General features: G+C 45.1%; 1 protein-coding gene across 2 annotated transcripts in view; it reads left to right on the forward strand.

Annotated features, from left to right (window-relative positions):
* Positions 1–25533, forward strand: part of spon1b (spondin 1b) — a 467163-nt gene that overhangs the window by 219929 nt on the left and 221701 nt on the right. For both annotated transcript variants that reach the window (XM_067994217.1, XM_067994218.1), the window contains one exon: positions 21260–21324. In XM_067994217.1, the coding sequence (XP_067850318.1) occupies positions 21260–21324 (65 nt within the window). The remainder of the gene's footprint in view (positions 1–21259; positions 21325–25533) is intronic.

Here is a 25533-nt window from a genome sequence, read left to right on the forward strand (position 1 = left end):
TCAAGTATTCCTCATGGAGAACATAGGGTGTCAGGAATTGCCAGATGAGAAAAGACCAAGGTCCATCTCGTTCACCTTCTGCCATCCTGGTTATTGTATGACACAATGATAATGGAGTTGTTGACTAATCACAGCAAACAATCTCCATCAATGAGTCTACAACAGACCCAGACATGAGGTGAGGAAATCCCCCTGTGGTGGCGAGATTTGGGAACCATAGGTCCAAAGTCATCTGTTCCTCCCAAATATGCTGCACTTACCACATGTCAACTATTTCCGTTGGTTGGGGAGTCTAGGACTAGGGGGCACAGCCTAAAAATTAGAGGCAGCACTTTCAGGAGTGAAGTTAGGAAACACTTCTACACGCAAAGGGTGGTAGAAGTTTGGAATTCTCTTCCGCAAACGGCAGTTGATGCTAGCTCAATTATTAATTTTAAATCTGAGATTGATAGATTTTTGTTAACCAAAGGTAATAAGGGATACGGGGCTAAGGCGGGTGTATGGAGTTAGGTCACAGATCAGCCATGATCTCATTGAATGGCGGAACAAGCTCGAGGGGCTAAATGGCCTCCTCCTGTTCCTATGTTCTTTGGTGGGGGGAGAGAGGGGGTGGTGGCGTGGGGGGAGGGGGGTTGTTGGGGGAATCACATCATCTTATGTAAAAGCTGAAACAAATAAATGAGTTTGGTATAAAAAGATGGAAAAACTTTCACGACCTCAGGATGTCCCAAAGTGCTTTACCACCAATAAAGTACTTTTTGAAGTGTAGTCACACAGTTGTAATGTTGGAAACGTGGCAGCCAAGCTCCTACAAACAGCAATGAGATAATGACCAGATAATTTTTTTTTAGTGACGTTTGTTGAGGGATTGGCCAGGACACCGTGGAGAACTCCCCTGCTCTTCTTTGAAATAGTATTGTGGGATCTTTTATGTCGACCTGAGTAGGCAGTCGGGGCCTCGATTTAACATCTCATCCAAAAGACAGCACCTCTGACAGGGCAGCACTCCCTCCTGGGAGTGTCAGTGTGGATTATGTGCTCAAATCTCTGGAGTGGGACTTGGTCTCACAACCATCCGACTCAAAGGTGAGAGTGCTACCCGCTGAGCCAAGGCTGACACTAGCTATCTGTGAGAGATCCAGTTAAACACCTAAATGGTTATTGGAAATAGATTTATTCAGTAATTGTCGAGTTGATGCATTACACTCTAAATGTTTGGCATAGATCTATGGATTAAAGACTGTGTATGGTATCGGAAATATTTAATGGTGAGCAGCAAACACAGAAACTGTCAGCAGAGAAAGGAAGCACACTGTGAACTGTCAGATTATCAAAAATTTATGATGCCATTTTACAGGGAATAGATTGAAAAAATATAATATTTCTGATCACGGGCATGCTAATACACAGAGGATTTTGTACTCCCATAAACAGTCGCATCTGTCAAGCTGTCTCTGGGAGAAATTAACATGCCTTTGCAAGGAGTAGATAGATGGGGGTTGTACCAGTGCAATGTTAAAATAGTGTGGCATATGCTCGTGCAATTCTGCTACCAGCTGTGGGCCCGCAATTTGCTGACGCTGTGAATTCCGTTCGAGCGTAACTGCTGAACACAGCTCTGTGAATGTTCTCTGGCTACTTGCCAAGAACACCTTTGCAGGTACTGCTTATCAAAAGCACCCAGGCCCGCATAAATTTGGCCAAAGATGACCTCGAAACTACTCCTCTCCTTAACGTGTCCCAGCTGTCTGAGGGAAATAAAAACTTCTTCAGTCTCAGTCCTGTGGAAGACTGTTGCCGAAGCCTGTTAAGTGAGCTGATCAGAACAAAGGTGCTGGGGAGAAAAGAAAGAACTTGCATTTATATTGCGCCTTTCACGACCGCAGGATGTCCCAAAACGCCTCACAGCCAATGAAAGACTTTTTGAAGTGTAGTCATTGTTGCAATGTAGGAAATGTGGCAGCCAATTTGCGCACAGCAAGGTCCCACAAACAACAATGTGATAATGAGCAGATAATTTGTTTTAGTGATTTTGGTTGAGGGATAAATATTGGCCAGGACACCAGGGAGAACTCCCTGGCTCTTCTTCGAATAGTGCCATGGGATCTTTTACATCCACCTCAGAGGGCAGACGGGGTCTCAATTTAACATCTCTTCTGACAGACGGTACCTCCTACAGTGCAGCACTCCCTCTGCACTGCAATGGGAGTGTCAGCCTGGAATATCTGCTGGAGTCTTTGGAGTGGGACTTAAACCCATGACATTCTGACTCCGAGGTGAGAGTGTTACCCACTGAGCCATGGCTGACACCTGATTACAACAGATTACATTATGCTGTTTCATAGCCAAAGTCTGTTCCAGTTTGTCACTCATTCGATTAGAACGGAAAATTCTCTTCAGTCAGCACAAACACTGCCGAACATGAAGCTGTTTATTTTTTGGCAGTCTAATGGTTTTTTTTATTCATGCATAATTGATTTACTTGCTTAAGAATGGCTTGCGATGGAAAACAGTGGGCTGCAATGCAGGGAGTACAGTCAAAGGGTCACTAATTTAGTCATGTCATAGGATAGTCTGCTCAGATGGAGGCCAGTACTTGTTATACATTGTCGTTTTACGGGTGACTAGTGTCTTAAGCACAAAGTCAGTTAGTCTCCGATTTTAAAAGTGACACCAGCAGACTTTTCATAGAATCATATCAGAATCATACAGCACAGAAGGAAGCCATTTGGCCCATTGTGCCTGTGCCGGCTCTTTGAAAGAGCTATCCATTTAGTCCCATTCCCCTGCTCTTTCCCCACAGCCCTTCAAATTCTCTCCTTTTCAAGTATTTATCCAATTGCCTTCTGAAAGTTACTATTGAATCTGCTTCCACCACTCTTTCAGGCAGTGCATTCCAGGTCATAACAGCTCGCTGCATAAAAAAAATTCTCCTCTTCTCCCCTTTGATTCTTTTGCCAATTATCTTAAATCTGTGTCCTCTGGTTAACTGCCAGTGGAAACAGTTTCTCCTTATTTACTCTTTCAAAACCCTTCATAAATTTGAACACCTCTATTAAATCTTTTCTTGACCTTTTTTTTAAAGGGGTTTTGTGATCTTCTAGAATTGAAGATATAAATGTAATTTTTGTTATTTGTTCACCGGATACAGGAAATGCCAGCAAGACCACATTTATTACCCAACGCTCCTTAGTCAATGTACAACCGAGCAACGCCACTTAAGAGGTGATTCGGAGTCAACCACATCTGGGCAGGTTCTTGTCCCAGAAGGTCATTCATGAACCAGTTGAGTTTTTAAACGGCCCACATTTATTGAATATAGTTTGACAACACTCCCTGGTGGGATTTAAACTTACAGCCATTGGTTTGTTACGCTAGTACCAGAATCACTACAGTGTCATGCCCTATAGATTCACCTGTATTTATTCACAGTATTTCTGATGAGCTGTGGATATGCGATTAAAATCACATTTTCAATACTACTGTGACTATATTTAGTAGGCCTGAATGAGCCCTGTAAACGGTTCTATTTTGTTAGATTTTTGTGCAAGACAACACAGCTCTTTAAATCACAATAGAAAGACCTCAGGACATCCCAAAGCGCTTCACAGTCAGTGAAGTACGTTTGAAATGTAGTCACTGTTGTACTGTAGGAAATGCAGCAACCAATGTGTGCACAGCAAGGTCCCACAAACAGCAATTTGATAATGACCAGATAATCTGCTTTAGTGATGTTGGCAGAGGGATAAATATTGGCCCCAGGACACCGGGGAGAACTCCCCTGCTCTTCTTCAAAATAATGTTATGGGATCTTTTATGTCCACCTGAGAGGGCAGACGGGGCCTCGGTTTAACCAAGACGGCACCTTCGACAGTGCAGCACCCCCTCAGTACTGCACTGGGAGTGTCGGCCTGGATTTTGTGCTCAAATCTCTAGATTGGGACTTGAACCCATGACCTTCTGACTCAGAGGTGCGAGTGCTACCTACTGAGCAGAGTTGAAATAAAGAAAAGAACTGCTTTTTATATAAAAATATCTCCTCCCTCCTCTGAAGGTACAGACTCTCGCAGTGAGAATCTCTGCAGATGTTAGCAGCTCTCTTGTACCGGCTCTAAGTGGCCGTCCTTCGTGAGTGAGTGTTGACAGGCTAGTTATTCTTGCAGTGCATTGCACCTGAGCCGCAGTCCAATGTTCACCTGATGCCCTACACAATCACTTTCTCCAGGCACAGTCATTTGACAGTGATCATATTCAGGAAGACTGTCAGAGTTTGTAGTCCTTCGCACTGCCTTACTTTCATCGTGCTTTCTCAGTTGTCTCCCCTTATCAACTTCATATCTGCACAGTCCCCCTGGAGCAACTCGATCAAATTGACACTTTGGTATTTGCGAGTGAAGATACCCACATCATCTTGGGATTAGAGCTAAAATCCAGTCTGGAAGGATAAAAGAAGCTTGAAGGATAACATCTGAGAGAAATATTGCCTACAATTTGTCCCAGCTCAAACTGATTCCACCCAAAGTGGGACACCAAGCAACAATGGAGATTTTTTGCAAAACTTTTAATAACTAATTAATGGTGTTTAGGATTCAGATTCTTAATATGTCTTTCCTAATGTGACCTGTCATTTGCACTCAGTTTTAATGAAGCAAAAGAATACAGTAAAAAGGAAGCCTGCAGATCAGGAAATTCTGGAGACATTGGCCTGGAGAGAAGGGGCGGGGGGGGGGGGGGGAGGCAAGGTGGGGGGGGGGGGGAGGATTTCTGGACAGGAAACCCGGAAGTATGGGGGAGCGGAGTTAGAGACATGAGTGGAGGGCCGTGGATAGATCAGGGGAGTTGGACATCGGGGTTGTATATGGTGGGGGTCGGCCGATTGCACGTGTGGGATTGTGGCAGGTAGACTTGTAGGGCCTGGAGAAAGCACTCCTGCTTCTTGTGGCCCACAAACAGTGCAATAAAGGTACTTATCTGTTGATCTGGGTCTTCTCACCTCCTCTTATGTGGAAAAAATCAGAAGCCCCAGGAATCCAGGCCCCCAGGAGTTAAAAAATAAAAAAACTATTAAAATGGGGGCCGCAACCTCCTTAAAAGATTTTACTGACCTACCTGCCTCCTGAGAGCGGATTGGTTGCCCAACCTGCCTCCATTAAAACCGGACGTTGGGGAATTGGGGTCGGGTTTTACATTTTTTCCTTCCCACCTGTCCCCAACCCACCCATTCTTGGGAGTTAAAATTTACCCCCATTATATTAATGTCTGTTCTTATTCAGTCTTGGCTCAGTGGGTAGCACTCTTGCCTCTGAGTCAGAAGGTCATAGGTTTCAAGTCCCACCCCAGAGGCTTGAGTGTATAATCCAGGCTGACACTCCCAGTGCAGTACTGAGGGAGTGGCCCTGTCTGTCCTCTCAGGTGGACGTAAAAGAACTTACTGCACTATTTCAAAGAAGAGCAGAGGAGTTCTCCCCATTGTCCTGGCTAATATTTATCCCTCAACCAACATTCAATTAAAAAAATAGATTATCTGGTCATTATATTTCTGTTTGTGGGACCTTGCTATGTGCAAATTGACTGCTGTGTTTCCTACATTACAACAGTGATCACACTTCAGAAGTGCTTCATTAGCTTTGGAAGTCCTGAGGTCATGAAAGGTGCTAAACTGTCATTGCCATAGAATCTTATGGCGCAGAACGAGTCCTTTTGGCCCATTGCACCTGTACCGGCCCTTTGAAAGAGCTATCCAATTAAGTCCCACTCTTACCCCATAGCCCGATGTTATAAACCTCTCTAGTTTCGTAAAAGAGTTTCACACACAGTGGAACATACCTCGAGAGGTGTTGAGGGACATGGGCATGGGGGATCATTTTCATCTTCACTGTTTGGTCGGTAATCTGGAGGAGCGAATCGTCTGCCTTTTGTAGAACCCACACGATTTTCATTCTTGCCCATCCCCAATTTTCATCCCTCCACCATTGGCGGCCGTGCCTTCAGCTGCCTAGGCCCTGAGCTCTGGAATTCCCTCCCTAAACCTCTCCGCCTCTCTCTCCTCCTTTAAGACGCTCCTTAAAACCTACCTCTTTGACAAAGCTTTTGGTCAGCTGTCCTATTATCTCCTTATGTGACTCGGTGTCAAATTCCCTTTGATAATGCTCCTGTGAAAAGCCTGGGGACATTTTTACTACATTAAAGGCGCTATATAAATGCAATTTGTTGTTGTTGAAGAAAGAAATAAAAGGCTTGCCCTTGAAAGGGGGTAAATTCAAAACTAATCTGCGGAATCAATGTTTCAGTGAGTGAGTGGTCAGTCTGTGGAACAGGCTCCTTAGGGAGACAGTGGCAGAAGTTACTATTGATTCATTCAAATGCAAAATAGATACATTTCTTTCAGAAAGTAACATTTTTGGACACAGTATATGAGTAATTTGAGACATGACATGTGGTCAGTGTAACAGGCTTGGGAGGAACAGGTGACTTTGGACCTATGGTTCCCAAAGCTCTCCACCACTGGGGGCTTTCCTCACCTCATGTCTGGGTCTGTTGTAGACTAATTGATAGAGATTGATTGCAATGATTAGGCAACAACTCCATTATCATTGTTCCAGGATGTTAGAAGGCAAACTAGATGGACCTTGGTCTTTCTTTGTTTAGCAATTCCTATGTTGCTGTTTTTGAGCTGTTTTAAAACAGAGACAGTTGTGAGGAGATTTGATAGAGGTATTCAAAATCATGAAGGATCTAGATATAGTAGATAGAGCGAAACTGTTCCCATTGGCGGAAGGTTCAAGAACCAGAGGACATAGAATTAAGGTGATTGGCAAAACAACCAAAGGTGACATGAGGAAAAACTTTTTTACACAGCAAGTGGTTATGATCTGGAATGCACTGCCTGAGGGGACGGTGGAGGCAGATTCAATCATGGCCTTCAAAAGGGAACTGGATAAGTACTTGAAAGGAAAAAATTTGCAGGGCTACGGGGATAAGGCGGGGGAGTGGGACTAGCTGGATTGCTCTTGCATAGAGCCGGCGCGGACTCGATGGGCCAAATGGCCTCTTTCCATACTGTAACCTTTCTATGATTCTACATTTGGATCCTGTGCCTTCTTTGTACCGCAGGGAATGAACGCTGGACAATACTTTTGTAAAGTTGTACTCCTCATCTGTGCAGAAGGTTGAATAGTGAACAATATATGTTTTAACAGAGGGCATGTGGAACTAAGCACAGGGTATAGGAACATAGGAACAGGAGTAGGCCATTCAGCCCCTCGAGCCTGCTCCACCATTTGATAAGATCATGGCTGATCTGTGATCTAACTCCATATACCTGCCTTTGGCCCATATCCCTTAATACCTTTGGTTGCCAAAAAGCTCTCTATCTCAGATTTAAATTTAGCAATTGAGCTAGTATCAATTGCCGTTTGCGGAAGAGAGTTCCAAACTTCTACCACCCTTTCTAATCTTGCTCCTGAAAGGTCTGGCTCTAATTTTTAGACTGTGCCCCCTGCTCCTAAAATCCCCAACCAGCGGAAATAGTTTCTCTCTATCCACCCTATCCATTCTCCTTAATATCTTATAAACTTCGATCAGATCACCCCTTAACCTTCTAAACTCTAGAGAATACAACCCCAATTTGTGTAATCTCTCCTCGTAACTTAACCCTTGAAGTCCGGGTATCATTCTAGTAAACCTACGTTGCACTCCCTCCAAGGCCAATATGTCCTTCCGAAGGTGCGGTGCCCAGAACTGCTCACAGTATCAATTGCAGCTGACAATGTTGTCATATGATCTCTTAATGCACTCATACAAATTTCCTCTCTTATTTTAAGAGAGATGTTAACCCATGGGAGGAATTTGGCACAAGTGTATTAAGCTTTTGTCCAATAACATTGGCATAGAGCAGTTTGCTTGATTGGCGCTTCTGCCACTGGATTCAATATCCATCCCCACCATCACTGGCACATTGTACATACTGAAATCATAATCTACAGGATTCACTTCAGCAACTCTCCAAGATTACTTCGATACCACCTCCCTCCCCTGTGACCACTGAGAAGAACAAGAGTAGCAATATCGTAGGGATACCATCATCTCCAAGTTCCACTCCACGTCACACACCATCCTGACTTGGACATAGGTTGCCGTTCCTCCATCATCACTGAGTGAATATGCTGGAATTACCTACCTTACACCATTGTGGGAGCGCCTTCACCACAAGGACCACAGCGGTTCAAGAATGCCCACCACACCTTCTCAGGGCAACTAGGGATGGGCAGTGAATTGCCAGCGATGCGCACATCTCAAGAACAATTTTTTTGTTAAAAGTCAATCACGGCTGTGATTGCTTTTGAAGTATTAAATGTCTTTCACAAATTGAAGCACGTTGACAACGTAGCGTCCTGCTCTCTCAAGGCCAAAGTCAGTGATCCTGCATGCGCAGTGGGGAGCTGTGCTTGAAAGGAAAGTGGGTTGGAGATGGGCCACAACAATACAGTGACGACTCTCTGATCCGTGCTCCCTCCAAGCCCGGCTCGCTGCTGGGAGCCCTGGTTCTGATGGTGAAATTAAAAATCCTTCTCCAACTGCCTGAAAGGGATGTTATGCTAGAACTGTACAAAACATTGGTTACGCCACAGCTTGAGTACTGCGTACAGTTCTGGTCACCACATTACAGTAAAGATGTGATTGCACTAGAGAGGGTGCAGAGGAGATTTATGAGGATGTTGCCAGGACTGGTGAATTTTAGCTATGAGAAAAGATTGGATAGGCTGGGGTTGTTTTCTTTGCAACAAAGGAGGCTGAGGGGAGATTTAATTGAGATATATAAAATTATGACAGGACTAGATAGAGTGGATAGGGAGGACCTATTTCCCATAGCAGCGGGGTCAGTGACTGGGGGCATAGGTTTAAAGTGATTGGTAGAAGGATTAGAGGGGAGCTGAAGAGAATTTCTTTCACCCTGAGGGTGGTGGGGATCTGGAACTCACTGCCTGAAAGGGTGGTAGAGGCAGAAACCCTCAACTCATTTAAAAAGTACCTGGAAGTGCACTTGAAGTGCCGTAACCTACAGGGCTACGGACCAAGTGCTGGAAAGTGGGATTAGGCTGGATAGCTCTTTCTCAGCCAGTACGGACACAATAGGCTGAATGCCCCCCTCCTGTGCCATAATTTTATATGATTCCATGAACCTAGTATTTTAAGGCTTCACTTCAGCAAGTGATTGTTCCAATATCACTGCAAGGGATGTTCAAATAAGCAATAAAGAGGTCGCTAGCCATGGGATCAACACAGAGTTAATAGATAGTCTGAGTAAAAAATGTAGCAATTGCTAACGTTAATAAACCGCTAAAGAATGCAATTCTTTCCTTACTTTTCCCTGTTTTATAAGTTGCTTACTCTCTCTGTTAGATTCTCCAGTAGCACACATTCTAACCACAGCTCGGTGGGGTACATTTTTTCTCTGTGAGTAAAGTTGGAAGTAGTCTTTTTCTAAACTGGAAAGGTTTCTCATGACCATCGAGTAAAAGAGTTTTTTCTTTAACTTTGCATATCGAGCAAGAATTTCCATTATCCACAAAACCTGGACCCATTCCAGGGCTCTAGCAATGCAAGAGTGATCTGAGTTGATGCTGCTTCTGTTCCCCTGGGGCAGCTCTCCAGTGCAGCACTGAGAGAGCGCTGTACTGTCGGAGGTGCCTCCTTTCAGATAAGACATTAAACCGAGGCCCCATCTGCCCTCTCATGAAGGTCAAACATCCCTTGGTACTATTTTGAAGGAGAGCAGGGGAGTTGTCCCCGGTGTCCTGGTCACAACCAACATCACTAAAACAAATCATCTGGTCATTATCACGTTGCTGTTTGTGGGATCTTGCTGTGTGCAAATTGGCTGCCGCGTTTCCTACATTACAACAGTGACTACACTTCAAGAGTACCTCATTGGCTGTGAAGCGCTTCGGGATATCCTGAAGTCATGAAAGGCGCTATATAAATACATGCCAGTGACGCCCACATCCCATGAACGAATAAAACAAAAAGAAAAAAATGTTCTTTCTTTCTTTCCGGGGTTGTAGTGTACCACTGAACCAAGCTCAAAAGAACATAGAGGAGCATTAAGGGATAACTCCCATCTAGACCTGGTTTATATAAGTGATGAAGATAATATCTAGAATATTGAACTTCTAGGGCAGGTGGTCACAATATGATTATATTTAAGATTATTGGCAACAGCAAGGACCAGGAGAAATTATATGATTTTAAAAAGAAACACTTTAATAGGAATGAAATGAACAGGTTGAGGAAAAAGAGAACAGTTTTAAAAACTATATATAATGTTGAAAGGAAAGAAAGGACTTGCATTTAGATGGCATTTTTTCACATCCTAAAGCATCTCACGTCCAATGAAGTACTTTTGAAGTGAAATTGCTGCTGTTATGTCATGAAATGTGGCTGCCAAATTGCTAACAACAAGATCCCATCAACAGTAAATGAAGTGAACAACTGGTTAATCTGTTTTTGGTGGCAGTGGTGGTTGAGGGAAAAATGGTAGTCAGGACAACCTCCTTCTCTTCTGCAGATGGTTCCTTGGGAACAGGTCTTGGTTTAATGTCCCATCTGAAAAATAAGCACCTCTGGTAATGCAGCACTCCGACATTACTCTACTGAAGTGTCAGCCTAGATTGTGTGTTCAAGTCTTGGAGTGGGACTTAGAAGCGGGACTGCTACCAACCGAGCCAAGGTGACATTTTTAGCCGACTATGCAAAATAAGCACATACCCATGAAAAGTAAGTGTAAGATAAAGGACCATTCTCCAAAATAGGGTTAAAAACAGATATCTAACTGTACAAAGCCTGCAGGGATAAGGAAGGGAGAGAACGCTCGGAGTAGGATTGGCTAAAACAGGTTAAAGGGAATATTAGAATTGTGAAGAGGGCCTCAGAGATAAGTCTAGCTGAAGATGTAAAGCACAAAACTCAAACATTCTTCCAGTGTCAGAACAGTAAAAAAGATATTGTAGAAGAAGTTCGAAGATAAAAGATTTCTATGATTCTATAAAAATAACAGTGAGGTTAAAGATAAGACAGTTGAAATATTAAATTAATATTTTCCAGAAGTATTTATGAGAGAGGATATCAGTAACCTGCTATCCATTTCCTTTATTACACTGTATCCTGGAGGATTTGGAAGTCAATGTGTTAGAGGTGTTTGATATTCTAGGGGGACATAAGGCATACCTAATTAGAATCATCATATGGTTACAACACAGAAGGAGGCCATTCGGCCCATCGAGCCTGTGCCGGCTCTTTGTAAGAGCAATCCAATTAGTCCCATTCCCCTGCTCTTTCCCCGTAGCCCTACAAATTTTTTCCCTTCAAATTTTTATCGAATTCTTTTTTGAAAGCCATGATTGAATCTGCTTCCACCACCCTTTCAGACAGTGCATTCCAGATCATAACCATTCACTGCTTAAAGTTTTTCCTCATGTCGCCTTTGGTTCTTTTGCCAATGACCTTAAAACTGTGTCCTCTGGTTTTTGATCTTTCCGCCAATGGGAAGGCCTTTACTTTATTATTTACTTTATCTAAACCCGTCATGATTTTGAATACTTCTATCAAATCTCCTCTTAATCTTCTCTGCTCTAAGGGGAACAACCCCAGCTTCTCCAGTCTATCCACGTAACTGAAGTCCCTCATCCCTGGAACCATTCTAGCAAATCTTTTCTGAACCTTCTCTGAGGCCTTCACGTCCTTCCTAAAGTGTGGTGCTCAGAATTGAACACAATACTGCAGTTGTGGCCAAACCAATGTTTTATAAAGGTTCAACATAACTTCCTTGCTTTTGTAATCTATGCCTCTATTTATAAAACCCAGGATCCTGTATGCTTTTTTAACCGCTTTCTCAGCCTGTTCTGCCACCTTCAAAGATTCATGCACATATCCCCCAGGTCTCTCTGTTCCTGCACCCCCTTTAGAATTGTACCATTTAGTTTATATTTCCCCTCCTCATTCTTCCTGCCAAAATGTATCACTTCGCACTTCTCTGTGTTAAATTTCATCTGCCATGTGTCCGCCCATTCCACCAGCCTATCTATGTCCTCTTGAAGTCTATCACTATCCTCCTCACTGTTTACTACTCTTCCAAGTTTTGTGCCATCTGTAAATTTTGAAATGGTGCCCTGTACACCCAAGTCCAAGTCATTAATATATATCAAAAAAAGCAGTGGTCCTAGAACTGATCCCTGGGGAACACCACTGTACACGTTCCTCCAGTCCAAAAAACAACCGTTCACCACTGCTCTCTGTTTCTGTAGCCAATTTCGTATCCACACTGCTACTGCCCCCTTTTATTCCATGGGCTTCAATTTTATTGATAAGCCTATTATGTGGCACTTTAACAAAAGCCTTTTGAAAGTCCATATACACAACATCAACCGCATTGCCCTCATCAATCCTCTATGTTACCTCATCAAAAAACTCTATCAAGTTAGTTAAACACGATTTGTCTTTAACAAATCCATGCTGGCTTTCCTTCATTAATCCACACTTGTCTAAGTGACTATTAATTTTGTCCCGGATTATCATTTCTAAAAGCTTCCCTATCACTGAGGATAAACTGACTGGCCTGTAGTTGCAGGGTTTATCCTTACACCCTTTTTTGAAAAAGGGTGTAACATTTGCAATTCTCCAGTCCTCCAGCACCATCCCCATATCTAAGGAGGATTGGAAAATTATGGCCAGTGCCTCCGCAATTTCCACCTTCACTTCCCCCAGCAACCTAGGATGCACCGCATCCGGACCAGGTGGCATATCGACTTTAAGTACTGCTCGTCTTTCTCATACCTCCTCTATCAATTTTTAGCCCATCCAGTATCTCAACTACCTCCTCTTTCACTGTGACTTTGGCAGCATCATCTTCCTTGGTAAAAACAGATGCAAAGTACTCATTTAGTACTCATTTACTATTTACATGCCTATAGAAGACTTTTGGATTCCCTTTTATGTTAGCCACCAGTCTATTCTCATACTCTTTCTTTGCCCCTCTTATTTCCTTTTTCACTTCTCCTCTGTACTTTCTATATTCAGCCTGGTTCTCACTTGTATTATCAACTAGGGTAATGGGCAATAAATATTGCCTTGCCAGTGTTGGTCACATCCCAAGAACCTTAGTCCTTGTTTGGATATTGAAATGACAGTTCCCATCCTTGGGCACTTGGAGCTCTTAAAAAAAATATTTCAACCAACGCATCACCAATTTCCTCCTTCAATCTCTTGAGGTTTCCTGGGATGTAAGCCATCTGGCCCGAAAAGTTTTGAGGACATTTTATCCTTGCAGCTTCTCCCAAGGACATTCTTTGCTGATTTTCTGTTGTCCTCTGAATTTTGCACCATCCATGAGATTCTAGCTCGCAAATATCAAAGCATTCAATCGGGAAATTCTCCGAATTTAATTTCTCCTTGGAAGAACTAATTCAGCAGAAAGCACAAGGACGCCATAATAATCTCACAGAAGACTTCAAAGCCAGGCAATTAATTCTGGTGGTCTGATTCAGAGTTCCTGAATGGAACAAGAACATAACTTAGCCCCTTACAGCCTACTCTATCTAATCCAGGCTGTTATTAAATTCCACCCAAACATACTAATGGAACTGCATCGTCAGTGAGTAATTTACGAGACTCGTCACCGCAAATGGAAGGAAATGTCTCTCAGGAGAAACTGATTACGTTTAAAGTCTACCAGATGCTTACAGGGACTGTCAAATGAGAGTGATGGCATGCCTTGTAAATCCAAATTGCAGTAACTCCTGCAGTGTGATACCACTTTTATTATGTGTCGAGCCCACTTATGCTGGTGAATACAGAATAGTTTTCATTTTTTTAAATTTTAAATTTCATCCGCACTGCGTGATACAAGACTCAGGACCATTCGTTTGGAAAACAAACTTTATCATCAGCTATATGCATTTTTATTTTTACACAGTGTAAATTGATCAGGGAGTCACTGGGAGCACCGTGTGTGTTGTACTGTCGCAGTGACTAGGAATGCAGAATGAAAGCAATTCTGCTGCATTCTAAATCTGCTTAATTTCTACCAGAGTAGAAAGGCCATAATTCCTATCTGGCGTTATACTTTTCAGCTATCACCTCAACAGGGAGATCCAAATCCAATGTCCTGCACTCCCTTCCTCCTCCTACCACCCTCCATGTGTTGAAATCAAGACTGATCACGGTCAACCATGGCTCGCTCTCTCACCTCTGAGTCAGAAGGTCATGGGTCCAAGTCCCACTCCAGAGACTTGAACGCGAAATCTGGGGTGATACTCCAGTTATTTCAGAGGGAATGCTGCACTGTCGGAGTTGCCACCTTTTCGGAGGAGACGTTAAACCGAGGCCCCGTCTGCCTCTCTCAAAGTGACATAAAAGATTCCATGGTACTATTTTGAAAAAGAGAAGGGGAATTCTCCCCGGTGTCCTGGCCAATAATTATCGATCAACCTACATTCACTAAAAAAACAGATTATCTGGTCATTATCACACTGTTGTTTGTGGGGTTTTGCTGTGCGCAGTGTGGCTGCTGCGTTTCCTACATTACAACAGTGACTACACTTCAAAAGTACTTCATTGGCTGTAAAACACTTTGGGAGGTGCTGAGGTTGTGAAAGACGCTACATAAATGCAAGTTTTTTCTTTAACAGGAAGCTCCAAATCCAATGCCTGACACTTCCTTCCTTCTCCCAGCACCCTCCATGTGTGGAGATCAAGACTCATTGCCCTGTTGCCTACCCTAATACATTCCTTCCCAGGACAGCAACAACAACTTGCATTTATATAGCGCCGATAACATAGCAAAAGTGTCCCGAGGCGTTTCACAGGAGCAATTATCAAATAAAACTTGACACCGAGCCACATAAGAAGATATTAGGACAGATGACCAAAAGCTTGGTCAAAGAGGTAGGTTTTAAGGAGCGTCTTAAAGGAGGAGAGAGAGGTAGAGAGGCGGAGAAGTTTAAGGAGGGCATTCCAGAGCTTAGGGCCTAGGCAGCTGAAGGCACGGCCGCCAATGGTGGAGCGATTAAAATCGGGGATGCGCAAGAGGCAAGAATTGGAGGAGCGCAGAGATCTCAGAGGGTTGCAGGGCTGGAGGAGGTTACAGAGAAAGGGAGGGGAGGGGCCATGGAGGGATTTGAAAACAAGGATGGGAATTTTAAAATTGAGGCGTTCCTGGACTGGGAGCCAATGTACATCAGTGAACACAGGGGTGATGGGTGTATGGGACTTGGTGTGAGTTAGGATATGGGCAGCAGAGTTTTGGATGAGCTCAAGTTTATGCAGGGTAGAAGATGGGAGATCAGCCAGGAGAGCATTGGAATAGTCAGAGGTAACAAAGGCATGGATGAGGGTTTCAGCAGCAGATGAGCTGAGGCGGGGCAGAGACTTGCGATGTTACAGAAGTGGAAGTAGGCAGTCTTGGTGATGGATACGGGTACAGTAGCATAGTGGTTATGTTACTGGACTAGTAATCCTGAGGCCTGGACTAATAATCCAGAGTCATGAGTTCAAATTCCACCATCGCAGCTGGAGAATTTAAATTCAATTAATTAATTAAATCTGGAATAAAAAAAAGCTAGTGTCAGTAATGGTGACCACAAAACTATCGGATTGCAGTAAAAATCAGTCTAGTTCACTAATGTCCTTCAGGGAAGGAAACCTGCCGTCCTTACCCAGTTTGGCCTATACATAACTCCAGACCCACAGCAATGTGGTCGATTCTTAATTGCCCTCTGAAATGGCCTAGCAAGCCATTCAGTTGTACAATCTCGCTACAAAAAGTCAAAATATGAATAAAACCGGGCGGACCACGAGGCACCAGACACAACAAAGGCAAACCAAGCCCAGTTGCCCCTGCAAAGTCCTCCTCACTTTGGGACTTATGCCAAAATTGGGAGAGCTGTCCCACAGACTAGTCAAGCACCAGCCTGACATAGCCATACGCACAGAATCATACCTTTCAGCCAACGTCCCAGACTCTTCCATGACTATCCCTGGGTATGTCCTGTCCCCACCAGCAGGACAGACTCACCAGAGGTGGCGGTACAGTGATATACAGTCAGGAGGGAGTGGCCCTGGGAGTCCTCAACATTGACTCCAGACCCCATGAGATCTCATGGCATCAGGTCAAACATGGGCAAGGAAACCTCCTGCTGATTACCACCTACCACCCTCCCTCAGCTGATGAATCAGTCCTCCTCCATGTTGAGCACCTCTTGGAGAAAGTACTGAGGGCAGCAAGGGCACTGAATGCACTCTGAGTGGGGGACTTCAATGTCCATCACAAACAGTGGCTCGGTAGCACCACTACTGACCGAGCTGGCCGAGTCCTGAAGGACATAACTGCCAGACTGGGCCTGCGGCAGGTGGTGAGCGAACCAACACGAGGGAAAAACTTACTTGACCTCGTCCTCAGCAATCTACCTGTCGCAGATGCATCTGTCCATGACAGTATTGGTAGGAGTGACCACCGCACAGTCCTCGTGGAGGCGAAGTCCCGTCTTCGCACTGAGGACACCATCCAACGTGTTGTGTGGCACGACCACTGTGCTAAATGGGATAGATTCAGAACAGATCTAGCAGCTCAAAACTGGGCATCCATGAGGCACTGTGGGCCATCAGCAGCAGCAGAATTGTATTCCAGCACAATCTGTCACCTCATGGTCCAGCATATTACTTACTCTACCATTACCAACAAGCCAGGGGATCAACTCTGGTTCAATGAGGAGTGTAGAAGAGCATGCCAGGCGTACCTAAAAATGAGGTGCCAACCTGGTGAAGCTACAACACGGGACTACATGCATACTAAACAGCAAAAGCAACATTCTATAGACAAAGCTAAGCGATTCCACAACCAGCGGATCAGATCAAAGCTCTGCAGTCCCGCCACATCCAGTCGTGAATGGTGGGGGACAGTTAAACAACTAGTGGGAGAAGGAGGGTCTGTAAACATCCCCATCCTCAATGATGGCGGAGCCCAGCACATGAGTGCAAAGACAATGCTGAAGCGTTTGCAACCATCTTCAGCCAGAAGTGCCGAGTGGATGATTCATCTCGGTCTCCTCTCGATATCCCCACCAGCACAGAAGCCAATCTTCAGCCAATTCGATTCACTCCACGTGATATCAAGAAACGACTGAGTGCACTGGATACAAAAACGGCTATGGGCCCAGACAACATCCCGGCTGTAGTGCTGAAGACTTGTGCTCCAGAACTAGCCGCGCCTCTAGCCAAACTGTTTCAGTACAATTACAACACTGGCATCTACCCGACAAAAAAACAGGACAAATAAAATCCGGCCAATTACTGCCCCATCAGTCTACTCTCAATCATCAGCAAAGTGATGGAAGGTGTCGTCGACAGTGCTATCAAGCGGCACTTACTCACCAATAACCTGCTCACTGATGCTCAGTTTGGGTTATGCCAGGACCACTCGGCTCCAGATCTCATTGCAACCTTGGTCCAAACATGGACAAAAGAGCTGAATTCCAGAGGTGAGGTGAGAGTGACTGCCCTTGACAGCAAGGCAGCATTTGACCGAGTGTGGCACCAAGGAGCCCGAGTAAAATTGAAGTCAATGGGAATCAGGGGGAAAAATCTCCAGTGGCTGGAGTTATACCTCGCACAAAGGAAGATGGTAGTGGTTGTTGGAGGCCATTCATCTGAGCCCCAGGACATTGCAGCAGGAGTTCCTCAAGGCAGTGTCCTCGGCCCAACCATCTTCAGCTGCTTCATCAATGACCTTCCCTCCATCATAAGGTCAGATTTGGGGATGTTCGCTGATGATTGCACAGTGTTCAGTTCCATTTGCAACCCTTCAGATAATGAAGCAGTCCGAGCCCGCATGCAGCAAGACCTGGACAACATCCAGGCTTGGGCTGATAAGTGGCAATTAACATTTGCACCGGACAAGTGCCAGGCAATGACCATCTCCAACAAGAGAGATTCTAACCACCGCCCCTTGACATTCAACGGTATTACCATTGCTGAAACCCCCACCATCAACATCCTGGGGGTCACCATTGACCAGAAACTTAACTGGACCAGCCACATAAATACTGTGGCTACAAGAGCAGGTCAGAGACTGGATATTCTGCGACGAGTGACTCACCTCCTGACTCCCCAAAGCCTTTCCACCATCTACAAGGCACAAGTCAGGAGTGTGATGGAATACTCTCCACTTGCCTGGATGAGTGCAGCTCCAACAACACTCAAGAAGCTTGACACCATCCAGGACAAAGCAGCCCGCTTGATTGGCACCCCATCCACCACCCTAAACATTCACTCCCTTCACTACCGGAACATTGTGGCTGCAGTGTGCACCATCCACAGGATGCACTGCAGCAACTCGCCAAGGCTTCTTCGACAGCACCTCCCAAACCCGCGACCTCCACCACTAGAAGTACAAGAGCAGCAGGCGCATGGGAACAACACCACCTGCACGTTCCCCTCCAAGTCACACACCATCCTGACTTGGAAATATATTGCCATCCCTTCATCATCGCTGGGTCAAAATCCTGGAATTCCCTACCTAACAGCAGTGTGGGAGAACCTTCACCACAGAGATTGCAGCGATTCAAGAAGGTGGCTCACCACCACCTTCTCAAGGGCAATTAGGGATGGGCAATAAATGCTGGCCTTTCCAGCGACGCCCACATCCCATGAATGAATAAAAAAAATGGAGCAGATATGTGGTCTGAAGCTCATCTGAGGGTTAAATTAGACACAGAGGTTGTGAACGGTCTGGTTCAATCTTAGACAGTGACCTGGGAGAGGGGCCGAGTCGGTGGCCGGGGAACTGAGTTTGCGGCCGGCACCAAAGACAGTGGCTTCGGTCTTCCCAATATTTAGTTGGAGGAAATTTTTGCTCATCCAGTATTGGATGCCGGACAAGCAGGACCTCCCTCAGTCTTTCCTCCCTCTGACAATCCTACAAGCATTTAAAGTGCAATCTTGCGAGTCACCTAATCACTGCTTCATGATTTACGCTGTCTTCTCCCCAACTCCTTTCAATCTTGGTGATGTCCTACACTGTCAGCCTTAGGCTGTCGCTCGAGTTTCTCAATTTAAAAAACCTTTGAAAAACGATGAAGGTTTAGCAAACTTCCACAATTTTCTGTTGGAATCCCTAGTCATATAAGGGTGATGTAGAAGAGAGAAGGATATACTTGTGCACACTCTCTAGTTGTTAGCTCAAGAATGGGATTATGATCCTCCCAATGACGCAATGGGTAACTACACCCTGTATCATGGTATTGAGCTACACATGCCAGGTAAGTTCCAGCTTTCATCCTTGGTTTGCATTGCGCTAGCTGCTGTCACCTGAGAAGGTGGTGGGGGCACTTCAGTTTGCCTTATTGTGCCTTAAGGAGGGAAAATAACTCAGCCAGCATTCCCGGTCCTGATGATTATCCATTGGCTTTTGATCGAAAGTGAGTACTTGTGGGTATCGGGTGAACACGAAGAATGAATTGCCTCCTGATACTCCCCGTCTAGGTCTCCGCGTAACGAATGGCCGATAGGTGAGGTACCAGAACAGTGGACGTGTACCCTTAAATGAGACAACACCTTCAGAGAGAGAACGAGGTGGAAAACTTTAGTTCAGAAAAGTATTGACCGAGGCTTGCATGCAGGACTCCTGTCTGTCTGCGCGTCTGGCCAGGAAATGTTTTTTTTTTAATTCATTCTCGGGTTATGTACATCGCTGGCAAGGCCAGCATTTATTGCCCATCCCTCGTTGCCCTTTGAGAAGCTGATGGTCAACCTTCTTGAACCGCTGCAGTCCGTGAGGTGAAGGTTCTCCCCCCGTGCTATTAGATAGGGAGTTCCAGGATTTTGACCCAGTGATGATGAAGGAATGGCCGATATATGTCCAAGTCAGGACATGTATAGTCAGGTGTGTGACAGGGGAACTTAGAGGTGATGGCGTTCCCATTTGGCCTGCATGGTGGGAGACTTAAAAGCAGGAATGAAGGAAATCATTAAGAAAGGGGTAAAATGATTTTACTAAAGCTTGGTGGAATTTCTGAGAGAAATGGTTTTAATTTTTACCAGTAATTATCATCAAACTCTGTATTGGTCTCTCTTTGGCACTTCGACCTAGAAATTACTGTTGGTGATATTAATGAATAAAGCCTTAATGCATTTGTGTTGTGATCCTCTGTCAACAATTTTAGCTGAGTTGTTGGCTCAGTTGAAATAAAAATGGTTGTGGTTGAGGTAAAAAGTGAGAAGACTTCCATTAGACAGTAGATCAGTAACAAGGGCCGATAAATTTAGAACTCCCTATGTCTGGATCTTCCAGCCGCTTTACAACCCCCCCTGCGCCCCCTCACCCCTGAATTCTCTGACTCTGGTACACCTGCCCTTCCATTGCCGGCTGTGCCTTCAGCCGCCCAGATGCCACTTTCCAGAATTCCATCCCTGAACCCTTCCATCTCCTGCCCTCTCCTCCTTAAGGCTTTTTAAACCCACCATGCTTTTGGCCATGCCTCCCAATCTCCCCTCCTTTGGCATGGTGTCTGTTTTCCCTCAGGTTTCTGTGGAGCACTTTGTTAAAAGTGCTATATAAATGCAAGTCATTGTGGTAGCACATAAAGCTAAAAAAGGAGAGACGAGAAGAATTGGTTTCACGTAGAGTATTATGAGAATATGGAATTCTTTATCACAATTGGCTATAAAAGCTGAGTCAATCAAAGGAGCACTTGAGGAAAAGTATTTATGGGTATATGTTTTCACTTGCGGGGGAGACCAAAACTAGAGGCCATAAATATAAGATAGTCACTAATAAATCCAGTACGGAATTGAAGAGAAACTTCTTTACCCAGGGAGTGGTTGGAATGTAGAACTCGCTACCACAAGGAGTAGTTGAAGCGACCAGCATAAATGCATTTAAGGGGAAGCTGGATAAGTACATGAGGGGAGAAAGGAATAGAAGGATATGCTGATAGGTTTGGGTGAAGTAGGGTAGGCGAAGGCTTGTGTGGAGCATAAACACCAGCACAGACTGATTGGGCCGAATGGCCTGTTTCTGTGCTGTAAACTCGATGTAATTCTATGTAACAGATAGCTCCAAAGTAGAGCTGGCAGAGGCATGATGGGATGAATTACCTTCTCCTATTCTGGTGTCTATTTGATCTCTGCCTTGTGTTCTCTTCCAAGTTTGCTGCAATCTTATTCTTGTGTAGCACATTGATTTCTTTTTTCTTGTTTTCTTTTTCAGGGTGATAGTGTTTTGACCGTCATCAAGGCGAAAGCTCAGTGGCCAGCCTGGCAACCTTTGAATGTGTAAGTTGGAATTCTATCAGCTGCCATTTTGGAAAAAAATGTTTTCTAGCATAAAGCAGCTTTAGGGATTTATACCAAAAAATAATCTTTTGTTGCAGATTTTTTAGTGCTGCATTTGTAGGGAAAAAATATAAGGTTCTTTTAAGTGTGAATAATGCACAGTTAGTTGTCCCACTGAAGACATTCTGCTCAATCATTTGAGGGCCTTGTTGAATATTGTTGAAGAAAATTAAGAATAATGCAAGGTTATTGGCTTTTATTTCAGCAAGAAATACAATAAGGAAACATTTTGTGTGTCCGCCTTGTTTCTTTTATTCTATTTTGTAATACTCGCTGCAAAAAAAATTCGTAGAGAATATTCATAGAATCATAGAAAGGTTACAGCACGGAAGGAGGCCATTCAGCCCATCGAGTCCACAGCTCGGCATGAATGAGGCTGCAGATGTCCACGACTACATGTCGAGTGACTCTGAGCCTCTGTGTGCACTGCTGCTCAGAGAGGTCCAGGAAGCTGAGCCTCGGTCTGTAGACCCTGTGGCGAGGGTAGTGCCCTCTGTGACGCATCTCTCTCTGCGGTTGCCCTCCCTCCTGCTGTGCAGGTGGATGTGTCACAGCACTGTGTTCTGGAGCTCCACGTGTCAGAGGTGGACGGCGTGGACGGTGAGGCTGGTGATGCTGTTCGCCCTCCGAGGAGGTCATGACTGCAGCTACGGCAGCCCCCATCTCCGGAAGATGTACATCTGAGGGGGTCCGCAAGGTAGGTACATGTCTCTGGACAGCGGGGTAAGTGTGCAAGTTGGTGAGTTTTATTGTTAGGAGGAGGGTGGTGGAGGCCAAACTTTGTCCCAAGTGACAGAGTGACCTCCTGCAATGAGTGAGGGTCTCCCCGCCCCCCCCCCACCTGTCAAATGGACCTTTGCAGCTGCCACAGGCTGGTGGCTGCAACACGTCCATTTCAACTGTGATTGTTCCCCCAGTCCAGGAAACAGTCCCAGTTCTTTGCAAAATCCCACCCCTCCTAAAATATCATGTTAATCAGGTCTCTAAACGACGTGAAATACCTAAATAACTATCTTAAGTGGCACCCCGCCGGCTTTAATTGCCGGCGGGAGTCCCACAGGCGGGGGCTCCCGACCCGTCCCAGGAATCCCCGATTTTCATAGCCCCCCCGCCAGGATCACGGGTGCTAAAATCGAGCCCTAAGAATAATTTCTTTACACAGAGGGTTGTTGGATCATGGGATGCTTTGCTCCAGGGAGTGGTTGAGGCAGAGACCATTGCATCTTTTAAGGGAAGAATCGATAAATATTTACAGCAGGGGAAGATACAGAAGCTCTGGGAAGAGAGTGCGGGAGTGGAATTGGTTTTGGACTGCACCAGCATTTTTGTTTTGACTATATCTCTGTGAAGTGCTTTGGGATGTTTTTCAACATTACAGGTGCTGTATAAATGCAAGAGGTTGTTGCCCTTAAAGGTGGAAAGGGATGTGGTGATTGGAGGGGTATGGGAAGGTAATTCCAGAGCACAGGGCCTAGGCAGCAGAAGACAGGGCTCCCAATGGTGGGGCAAAGTGATGGGATGGGATGCACAGGAGGCTAGAACTGGAGGAACAGAGAAATCGCGGGAGAGGGGATGTGCAGGGTTTTAGCACTGGAAGAGCTTATGGAGGTAGGGAGAAGACAGGAAGACATTTTTTAAATTTGAGGCATTTTGAGACCAAAATCCAATGGACAATAAGAATGATGGATGAGCTGGACTTAGTGTAAGCTGGGATACAGAGGGCAAAGTTCTGGACAAGCTGAAGTTTATGGAGGTGGAGGATGGGAGGCCGTCCAGAAGAGCTTGGAATACTCAAGATGAGAAAGACACATATGAGCATTTTAGTGGAGGATCGGCCGAGGTAGGGGCAATGTTACAGATGTGGAAGTAAGTGGTTGTTGTAAAGGAGAGGATCAGTGTGTGATAGGCTTAGCTCAGACTCAGGTGGGATGCTGAGGTTACGAGTGGTCTTCTTTAGCCTGAGAAGAGGGATGAAGTCGGTGGCTTTCGTGGTGGAGGGTTGAAGAAGATCATAGAATCATATGGCTTCGGTCTTCCAAATGTTCAGCAAGAGGAGATTTCAGCTCATCCTAGACTGGTTGCCAGACCAGCAGTCGGACAGCGCAGAGACAGTGGAGGGGTCGGGAGTGTTAATTGTATGATTTATATTAGTTAGTGTTAAATTGCATTCAGGTGGCGGGTATCAATTGGGGACTCTCTGGTGTCCATATATATGAGAGCTTATCTAGGGTGTGGAGCTTGTAAAATGGATCTCTATGAATAAAGGCTTGGAAGCAACTGAAGGCCAGGCTCTTGTATTCTATCCTTCATCACCTGGCTATCCAATTTCTAACAGGGAAAGGTGATGGGGAGTTGGAGCTGGGTGTCATGAATATATATGTGGAAGCTGACCCCTTGCCTGCAGATGGTGTCTTCAAGGGGCAGCATGTAGACAAAGAGGAGGAGGTCAAGGATGGATCCTTGGGGGACTCCAGAGGTAATGGAGTGGGATGCGGAAGAGAAACCATTGCTCGAGATGCTCTGGCTATGACTTGCCTTAAAAACCTGTGTTGTTCTGGCTGGATGTTTATTTTTCAGCGAATGGGAGTTAAGATGCAGATCAGCTATGATCTAATTGAATGACAGGACCAGTTCGAGGGACTGAATGACCTCCTCCTGTACCTGTGTTTGTCCTATGTTCTTTTCCTTTATTTAAGCAATAAAATGCAGCGTGCTGGTAATAATGCACATCCACAGTCAACAAGAATTTTAGTCAAATTAGAAAACGGTAATGAGGAGACGCCGGCCAGTGCGGTATCACGAGCTTTCCACCTGCAGGAGTGAATTCCAGTCTCGATGGCCCAGCCGCATTCGCTCTCGCCCTGTCGGAGGCACGTTTGGCAATTGTAGTCAGCTTCTCTTGAGCGGGATGGAGAAGTGAAGAGAAGCAAAACTGACTAAAGGAAGTGAATGGGCTTTTTCCCACGTCTCTGCAGCATGCCTCTCGGTAGGTTGGTCCATTGGCGTCATGCATGGAACTGCCATAAAATGAGCAGCACCAGCTTCTGACCTGGGTGGGGGAGGAGGGGAGGCGGTTGATTTAGGAGGGAGAAAAGAAAGTGACAGTAAATCATTTCTTTAACCTTTGCCGCACCTAACGCATTTCTGCAGAATAATGATTGGCCAATGAAAGAGTTTTTTCAGCCTCATTGATTAGGTCGAAACAAATCCATCTCCAGTACTCAGGGAGCATCATCTGCTTCTAGTCTGGGAACAGTCATGAGTTGCACACAGCACCACCAGAGCAAAATTGACACGGCTAACTGATAGCGTTTAGTGGTGCAGCTCCTACAATATTACATCTTGTAACATAGCTCGGAGTCGGTTTATCATCTGTTAGAAAAAGTACGTGCAGAATAAATTGACTTACTGATCAGGAACTTGTAAATCCAGAGCCATGACTGACGGAATACCCAAGACAGCAAAGCAGGATTAGCTGCCATCGTATAGTGACAATGATACAAGGTCTAGTCATATCATCCCTTCTTGACTCAGGGATAATTTTGCCAGGCTCCACCCCAGTGTAGTTCCTCGATAGACATGATCGATGGTCAGAAATAGCTCTTAAACATCGTATAACCCATTCTCAGCCTGCTCTCAACTCTGTCAAGGCTTCGTGCCAATTTACACTCACTTTTGTTATTTGTTCTTGTGATGTGGGAAAGATGCATTTATTGTTTAACCTTAGTTGCTCTAAGAAAGTCAATTGCTGCAGTCCTTGTGGTGCTGGTGCTCCCACAATGGTGTTAGGGAGGGGTATTCCAGGATTCGGACCCAGTGACGATGGACGAGCGGCGATATATGTCCAAGGTGGGATGGTGTGTAGTTTGGAGGGGAAGTTGGAAGTGATGGTCTTCCTGCAACGTTGTTCATTTTCGGTGGTAGAGCTCGTGGGGTCGTGAAGTGTTGTCAAAGTGAGCGTGGTGAGTTACTGCATCTAACGAAAATTTATACCACAGGCACAGAGTGCCACTGATGCAAGGAGGTGAATATTGAGTCCTGGGCCAGGGGCATCACTGATCAGGCAATCTGCTCTGTCCCAGATGGTGTCCAGCTTCTCGAATGTCATTGCAGCTGCGTCCATGCAAGCAACACGCTCATTGTCCATTT

This window comes from Heptranchias perlo, chromosome 12 (assembly GCF_035084215.1).
Source record: "Heptranchias perlo isolate sHepPer1 chromosome 12, sHepPer1.hap1, whole genome shotgun sequence".
Classification (NCBI taxonomy): domain Eukaryota; kingdom Metazoa; phylum Chordata; class Chondrichthyes; order Hexanchiformes; family Hexanchidae; genus Heptranchias; species Heptranchias perlo.